The 8,440-nt window shown below is 50.0% G+C and overlaps 1 protein-coding gene across 1 annotated transcript in view; it reads left to right on the forward strand.

Annotated features, from left to right (window-relative positions):
* The window catches only part of ABCC6 (ATP binding cassette subfamily C member 6), a 56,123-nt gene that overhangs the window by 44,224 nt on the left and 3,459 nt on the right, over positions 1-8,440 (forward strand). Inside the window, exons 23-28 of the mRNA XM_023513855.1 lie at positions 863-1,161; positions 3,853-3,979; positions 5,051-5,152; positions 6,092-6,238; positions 7,761-7,919; positions 7,999-8,165. Of these exons, the coding sequence (XP_023369623.1) occupies positions 863-1,161; positions 3,853-3,979; positions 5,051-5,152; positions 6,092-6,238; positions 7,761-7,919; positions 7,999-8,165 (1,001 nt within the window). The remainder of the gene's footprint in view (positions 1-862; positions 1,162-3,852; positions 3,980-5,050; positions 5,153-6,091; positions 6,239-7,760; positions 7,920-7,998; positions 8,166-8,440) is intronic.

Consider the following 8,440-nt stretch of genomic DNA (forward strand, 5'->3'; position numbering starts at 1 on the left):
TACAGGCGCCCGCCACAACGCCTGGCTATCTTTTGGTTGCAGCCATCATTGTTGTTTGGCGGGCCCGGGCTAGGGATTCAAACCCGCCACCTTAGGTGTATGTGGCTGGCGCCTTAGTCACTTGAGCCACAGGCGCCGAGCCACCCCGTCTGATTCTAATATCTACTCTAGACTGTCTCTAAATGTCCATATCAAAGTTCTTAATATCTAACACTTTATCCTGCCACAGATGCTTCTCTAGTTGTTTGGAAAGACCTCAGAGAGTATGGGGTGTTCCCAGAGTTACCCCTAAAGTCACCGTAGGTAGGGAATATTGCAAATTGTAGGAAAATGTACTTTAACTTACAACTATTCATTATAGAATATTACAAAGAGGTAGCCAACACATACAGAATGTTTTATAAATATTTTATAAAGTTAGGTTCACATAGAAGGCTTTTAAAAAGATACCAAAGCCATGGTGACATCACCGGAGATATTGGTTCAGTAGTTTCAGGGTGTGGCATCGAAGGTCTTAGGTGATTTTTTTTTTTTTTTTTGAGACAGAGTCTCAAGCTATTGCCCTGGGTAGACTGCCATGATGTCATAACTCACAGCAACCTCCAACTTGGGCTCAAGCCACCCTCTTGCCTCAGTTTTTATATTTTTGGTAGAAATAGGGTCTCGCTTTTGCTCAGGCTGGTCACAAACTTGTGACCTCAAACAGTCCACCCAGAGTGGTAGGATTACAGGTGTGAGCCACTGTGCCTAGCCTAGAAGGTGATTTTTAAAAGAACTATAGGATTCTGATTCTGTAAGGAAATGGGAGCCCAGAGAAGGCAAGCAACTGACTGAAGGTCACACAGCAAGCTGGTAACCAAAGCGAGTTTGGAATTCTGTACATGGGGCTCCCTGTGCTTCTGTAAACTACCTCTCTGTGCCTATAGCTTCTCCCTCCCCTCTCCCATGCATCCTGCCTCAGAGCCTGTATGTGGCCAGCTCGTGCCAGCTGAAACGCCTGGAGTCAGCCAGCTACTCATCTGTGTGCTCCCACATGGCAGAGACCTTCCAGGGCAGTGCAGTGGTCAGGGCATTCCGAGCCCAGGGCCCCTTTGTGGATCAGAACAATGCTCACGTGGATGAAAGCCAGAGGGTCAGTTTTCCACGACTGGTGGCTGACAGGTAGGAAGAGGCTGGGGGCAGAGATGACCTTATAATCCGTCTGTGTCTTCAGAGGATGAGACCCAACTTTCTACCGTATGACTAGCGAGGTCAAGTGGCCTGTCTAAGCCCTCTAGCCAGTCAGGATGTAGCTGAGGCTACACACCCACAGACAGTCTTGGCCTTCACTGGGGGCAGATAGAGCCTGGCCTGAGATGTCCCAGCCAGTGAGCAGGAGGTACCGGAAGAAGCTTCTGTTGCCTTGGTGATAAAGCAGCTATGTGAGCATCCTCAGCCTCCCTTTAGTACTAAGCAAGAACAGCAACGTTAACTTGGAGCTCAGACAGAAACAGGCTCGAGTCCCAGCTCTGCTGTTTACTTGCTGACTGTTCTCTGGCAAGTTATACAACCTCTCTGAGCCACATTCATCAACCTGATCACCCTGACGGATGAGGAATGGCTATGAGGATTAAAAATAGAGTCCTACTCATAGTTAGGACTTGTAACAGGCTTTTTATATGCCCATCGCTGTTCTGGGCAATCTAGCTGGATTAATTTATTTAATTCTGTTAACCCCCACAGGGAAGAGGCTGTTTTTGCTATTGTTGTTGTTGAGACAGAGTCTTGCTTTGTCACTGGGATTAGAGTGCCAGGGCCTCAGGCTAGCTCCCTGGAACCTCAAACTCCTAGGCTCAAGTGATCCTCCTGCCTCAGCTTCCCAAATAGCTTGAACTACTTCAAATAGCTAAGAGTACCACCACCACTCTTAGCTTTTTTTTTTCTCTATTTTTAGTAGACACAGGTCTTACTTTGCTCAGGTTGGTCTCAACTTTCTGAGCTCAAGGGATCCTTCCACTTGGGCCTCCCAGAGTACTAGGATCACAGGGTGCAAGCCATCACACCTGGCCCGGAGACTGTTTTATAGATGATAAATCTTAGGCTCAGAAAGGTTTGGGAACTTGTCCAAGGTCACATAGATAATGTGTGGGGAGCCAGGATTTGATTCCAGGCAGTTTCATGCTATATGGATAGGATCAAGCAGTAGATAATAAACATAAGTTTATATCTCAGTAGAGATATAAACAGTAGATAAAAAACATGAGTTCCTTTCTCATGGAACTATTATCTTCACAGTAGATAATAAACATGAGTTCCTTTCTGCCCAGGCTCCACCAGCTGGGGCTATCAGAGCCGTAAAGGTATGGGTGGTGTCTTAATTTCACATGCCCTTGGGAGACTGACCTTTCCCCTTCCAGCTGCCCTGGCCCAGGGAGGAGGAACTTTATGAACATTTAAAAAGCACCTAGTGTGGCTCAGCGGCTAGGGCACCAGCTACATACACCAGAGCTGGCAGGTTCAAACACAGCCTGGGCCTGCCAAACAACAATGACAACTGCAACCAAAAAATAGCCGGGCATTGTGGTGGGCACCTGTAGTCCCAGCTACTTGGGAGGCTGAGGCAAGAGAATCACTTAAGCCCAAGAGTTGGAGGTTGCTGTGAGCTGTGACAGCATGGCACTTTACAGAGGGCGACCAAGTGAGACTCTGTCTCTTCATTTATATATAAATAAATAAACAAATAGCACCTAGTGTGTGTAAAGTTTAGTAATTTCCATACTATACATGGTGCATTTCATATATTCTCATCTGGAATTCTCCAGATATTATTACTATTTCATTATACGGATGGATTTAAAGAAGTGAAGAAACTCTCCGAGGTTAGCCAGCCAGGGAGTGGTAGAACCTAGGTGGGTCTTTGTTGATTTATTTGTTCATTAGTTGGCTCCCTGAGAGACACTACCTGTTGGGAAGGGTGTGTATTTCTGTCATTCAGGTAGCGGTGGCTTCAAGTCCCAGTGTTTGTTACATGCGTGGACCTAAGTACCTAACCCTCTGAGCCTTGGCTTCTTCATCAGCTAAATGGGAACAACATACCCCCCTGCCCTTGTGTCAGGAGGATTAGATTTTATATGTAGGAGCGCTCAGGCTTCCCTGAGGATAATAATTTTTTGTCTGTTTAATTTACAACCACATCCCCAGAATCCTAAACATCCTTGACATATAGTAGGTATTCAGTACATATCTGTTGAGTGAATGGCAGAGTAGGAAATCAATAAGAGGGGTACCCATGCACTCATCCATGCAAGGTATGTTAGTTGAGCACCTACTATGTGCTGGGTCCTATACTAAGTACTGGAGATCAAGCTGTGAATGAAACAGACATAGTCGCTGCTCTCATGGAGCTCCTGATTTATGGATAGAGACTAATCAACAACTGATTAAACACACAGTTTAGTCATAGAGAAATAACTACTGAGGAGAATCTCATCAGAAAAGGGAGATGCCGTCAGGGAAGGTTCTCTGAGGAAGTGATGTGTGAGCTGACTTGTGCATGAAAATCTTGGCCATGTGAAGACCGAGGTCAGGGTTGAGGACAGGAGAACTGCACGGGGAACATGGCTCGGCACATTCCAGAGGCAGCAAAGCAGCAGCAGAGTAAAGCTCCACCAAGCACCAAGACTGTGCCAGGCCTTAGCTGGGCTCAGGCAACACCGGACGGTGTCACCTTCCTCTCCAGCTTGGGTGGTGCCTGGGGTGGGAGGCCATTGCTGGGACTCCCAGGGACATGCAGCTGGCACAGCAATGAGTGTTTGGCCCGGAGAGGCAGATGGTGGCGCCCTCCGACCCCACTGTTTCCTACCTCCCCGGCAGGTGGCTCGCTGCCAATATGGAGCTCCTGGGGAACAGCCTGGTGTTCGTGGCTGCCATCTGTGCCGTGCTGAGCAAGGCCCATCTCAGTGCCGGCCTCGTGGGCTTCTCTGTCTCTGCTGCCCTCCAGGTATTTCCAACACCCCCAACCTGGGCGGGCAGAACCAGAGATGGACAGGCTCCTGCCAGTGGGACCGTCAAAGACCCTGAGTCCAAAGTGCCGGGCAGTGAGAGAAACACAGCTCTAAATGGGCTGGATTTAGCTGAGGCGACCTTGCTGGACTTGGGGCACAAGTCTTCCCTCTTAGAGTCTCATGCTCGCCTGAAAGTGGGTCAGTAATCCCCTCACTTCTGATGATATAAAGACTGTCCAGGATAAAGTATGTGCTGCAAAGTGCATTTCAGTGCATCGTTAACTTTTTGTTAAGTATTAATAACAATATGTAATGGCAGGTCATGACGTCCATAAAAAAAAATAAAAACATTTTAAGTAGCATTTGTTAAGGAGACAGGGTTCTTAGAGCTTGATAAATATTAACTCACTTAACCCTGCCCATGACCCCATCAGGGAGGCTGCTAATATCCTCATTTTACAGTTGAGGCACCAACTTCAAGAGTAAGAGGATGGAACACACTGGGGGAGGGGAATGTTTTTATCCCACATCTGAGAAGGCCTCTCTGGTAAGGTGACTAGGAGCTATGGCCTGGGGGAGTGAGGAAACAGCAGGAGGAAAGGCCGTGGGGGCAGCGGGGCCACCCCCGGTGTTAGAGGAACACTAAGAAGGCAGTCAAGCGGGGAGAGGACTCGTGGCTCACAGGCCCTGCTGAGAAGCGCAGAGCAGTTCCCAGTGTGATGGGAAGTTGGTTGAGACTTGGGCCCTCTGGGGAAGCTGTCAAAGTATAATCGGCAGGCCGGGGACCTGCTGAGTGTCCTTGGGAGGGCCACACATGCTGTCTGGTCCTGTCTCCCCACCAGTATCCGGACAGTTTGGAAAGCTGGTGTCCGGGGCCTCCTTTCTAGTCTGCATACTCTGGTTCTGCGGAAGGAAGGAAGCAATCTCATGGGCAGCAGCCAAGTTGCTCCCCCCTACCCCGGGCCTGGCCCCCAGGCTGGCCCATCCCTGCATCTTTACTCCCAGCCTCTGCCTAAGAGCCTGACACAGCCTTGCGGAACCCAGCCTGAGCTGTCGTCTTATAACAGGTGACCCAGACGCTGCAGTGGGCTGTTCGCAGCTGGACGGACCTGGAGGGCAGCATCGTGTCAGTGGAGCGGATGAAGGACTATGCCCGGACGCCCAAGGAGGTTATTAGGGGGGTGGAGGTGGTGGTTCAGCAGGGCCTGTGCCCCAGAAGGGATGTGGAGAGGACAGTGCACCCAGGTTCACATCTGCTATGGGCTTTAGAGTCTACTCTCTTCTCCTGCCACTCAGCCAGTGCCACCGCGGGGCAGGGTCACAGCCACAACGGTTAAGAGCATAGGGTCTGGTGCCAGGTCAAATCCTGGTTCCTTTACTTCCTAGCTTCAAGTCAGGTCACCTATCAAGCGACAGGGGACCAAGAGGAACAGCAACGCAAGAGCAGTGCAGCCGTAGCCACAACATTATGGTAACAGAACAGCCACACAGCAGTAATACCATAGTAACTTGGCAGCATCATTCCAGCAACGTGATAGTAACATAGAAATGGGTCAGCAACGTAGCAAGGTGACAGTAATGTAACATCCTGGGTTTACTGGGAGGATCAAATGAGAACCTACAATAGTGGACTTGGCACAGTGTCTGGCCCACTGTGACCACTTAGTATACACCTACTGTTCTCATTAGCCCCATTGCACAGATTAGGAAACCAAGGCTCAAGGGCATGGAATGATCTGTTTAAGGTCACAGGAGCAGGAAACAGCAGCATTGATCTCCCCTCTGCAACGCACAGTCCTGTCCCCTTCACAACAAGCATGGGAGTGGTTTTTTCCCTGACAGGAAAAGAGACTATTATGACAATAGACAGTGGCTAATGATAATAAAAGATTAAAGGTGGTTAACACTGCCGTTATTTTTACCATACCAGATATTTGTTTTCAACACCACTGTCTCCCATGCTCTATCTTAATGCCCATAAAACCCCTGCATAATAGCAATAAACACGCCGATTTTGCAGAAGAGGAAATTGAGGTGCAGAGAGGTGGGCCAGCTTGTGAGAAGCCTTGGAGGAAAGGGCTCTGACCCAGCGTCGTCTCCTGCTCCAGGCCCCCTGGAGGCTGCCCTCCTGTGCAGCTCAGCCCGTCTGGCCTCATGGCGGGGAGATTGAGTTCCGGGGCTTTGGGCTCAGATACCGACCTGAGCTCCCGCTGGCCATACGAGACGTGTCCTTCAAGATCCATGCAGGAGAGAAGGTGAGCAGTTCTCCCACAACATCTCCATGGAGGGCAGGACCTAGGGCCCGGCCCTGAGCACCAGCCACGCCCTAAGACCCCCCCCCCCGTCATGTCCCCAAGTGTTTGGGTCCCCCACACCCTAAACTGGATTCCTCATCTTCCCCAAACCTGGTTCCATGTGGTGACCACTCAGGAAGTGGTATCCCTAGATAAGGAGTCCAGTCCCCAACTTTCTTCTTCTTCTGACATTGACAGAGTGTTAAATGTTCCAAATTTGTTACCCAGTTTACATGGATGAGTTCATGTCACTTATGTCTCAGTCCCAGTTTTCCCATCTGTAAAATGGGAATGTCAGCCTCATAAGTCGTTGTGACATTTGAGTTAATACATAAAAAATCATTGGCTCTTAGCAAGTACTACAGAAAAAGCCTATTGATGCTCTTATTATTATTTTCATTTTTAACTGCCACGACAATCCTGTGAGGAAGTGCTAGTATTATCCCATTTTACAGATGCTTAGCCAGGCGCCTGCACCAAATCCTTCTCTTCCCTCCCTCCCTACAGACACTTCTCCTGTCACCCTCACTGTCTCCCCTCCAGGCTCCCAACAGAATGTGCCTGGCTACCTCCTGTCTGTTCCCCTGTGATCTTTATCAGCATGAGTGACACAGCACTTCATTCTCTTGCTCATAACCTACCAGCTCTCAGCTTCCCTCTAGGTAAAGTCTGAATTCCTGAGCTTGCCAGTCAAGGCCCTGCCCACCTCCCCAGCTCTGCAGGGTTTAGCCAATGTTTGTACAGCAGCTGTCTGTGGGCACCGGGCAGACACAAGATGCTGTAAGCTCAATGGGTTTCTGTCTTGTAAACACGTGCGATGTGGTTTACCACATGTCATCTTCCCTGAACTCCTGCTCGTCCTTCAAGACTCCACTCAAGTATCCCCTCCTCCATGAAGTCTTCTCTGATTACACCTGTCAAATCCCATCCCAGGTAGCATGAACAGCACCTTCTTTGCTTCCTTCCATTGCTTCAGATCCAGAGCTTGATCAGAGAGTGATTGTTCATTGCTCTGTATTAAAATTTAGTTTAGGATCGGTGCCCATAGCTCAGTGGTTATGGCTCCAGCCACATACAACAAGGCTGGCGGGTTCAAACCTGGCCTGGGCCTGCTAAACAACAAGGACAACTGCAACAGAAAAATAGCCGGTGGTTGTGGGGGGCGCCTGTAGTCCCAGCTACTTGGGAGGTGAGGCAAGAGAATCGCTTAAGCCCAAGAGTTTGAGGTTGCTGTGAGCTGTGACACCACAGCACTCTACTGAGGGTGATGTAGTGACACTCTGTCTCAAAAAAGAAAAATACAAAAATGTAAGTGTGGGCAGATGAAAAGGATGAGTGTTCACAGAGTAATGGATGGACAGATCACGAATACAGGGGAAACGTCTCCCAAATAGATACCCACAACCCCTTTTGGGCTGTGGCCCGCCTGGCTTCCTCTGGCAGGCCTGGTCAGAGCCGTTCTTGCCCTCCTGTCACCTGGCAGGTGGGCATTGTTGGCAGGACCGGGGCCGGGAAGTCCTCCCTGGCCGGGGGCCTACTGCGGCTCCAGGAGGCCGCTGAGGGGGAAGTCTGGATTGATGGGGTCCTCACTGCCAACGTGGGGCTGCACACACTCCGGTCCAGAATCACCATCATCCCCCAGGTGAGGCTGCTGGGGGGTGGTGGGCAGAGGTGGGAGGTACAGCAGACCCTGACTCTGACATGCTGCCCCTCTCATCCAGGACCCCATCCTGTTCCCCGGCTCTCTGAGGATGAACCTCGACCTGTTACAGGAGCACATGGATGAAGCCATCTGGGAGGCCCTGGAAACCGTGCAGCTCAAAGCCTTGGTGGCCAGCCTGCCGGGCCAGTTGCAGTACATGTGCACAGAGCAAGGCGAGGACCTAAGGTATGGTCCCCCCACCCACCATGGCAGGACCTGCTGGGAGGTGGGACAGAGGGGCAGGGGGCAGGCTCCTTCCAGAGGAGTGTCAGCCTCGTTGTGCTAAAAAGTCGCACAGGATGCCACATTCTGACAATCTCTACATACCAAGGTCCTTTTTCCCAAATTATTAGAGCTTCCTAAATTTATCTGGTGGCAAAACAACCTCAACTGACATGAGGCTATTTATAGTCTGTATTTATCCCACTCAGTAGTTAAGTATTTATTTTACTACAAAAATA

The sequence above is a fragment of the Otolemur garnettii genome, unplaced genomic scaffold, assembly GCF_000181295.1.
Source record: "Otolemur garnettii isolate 467f Iridium unplaced genomic scaffold, OtoGar3 scaffold00044, whole genome shotgun sequence".
NCBI classification, from domain to species: domain Eukaryota; kingdom Metazoa; phylum Chordata; class Mammalia; order Primates; family Galagidae; genus Otolemur; species Otolemur garnettii.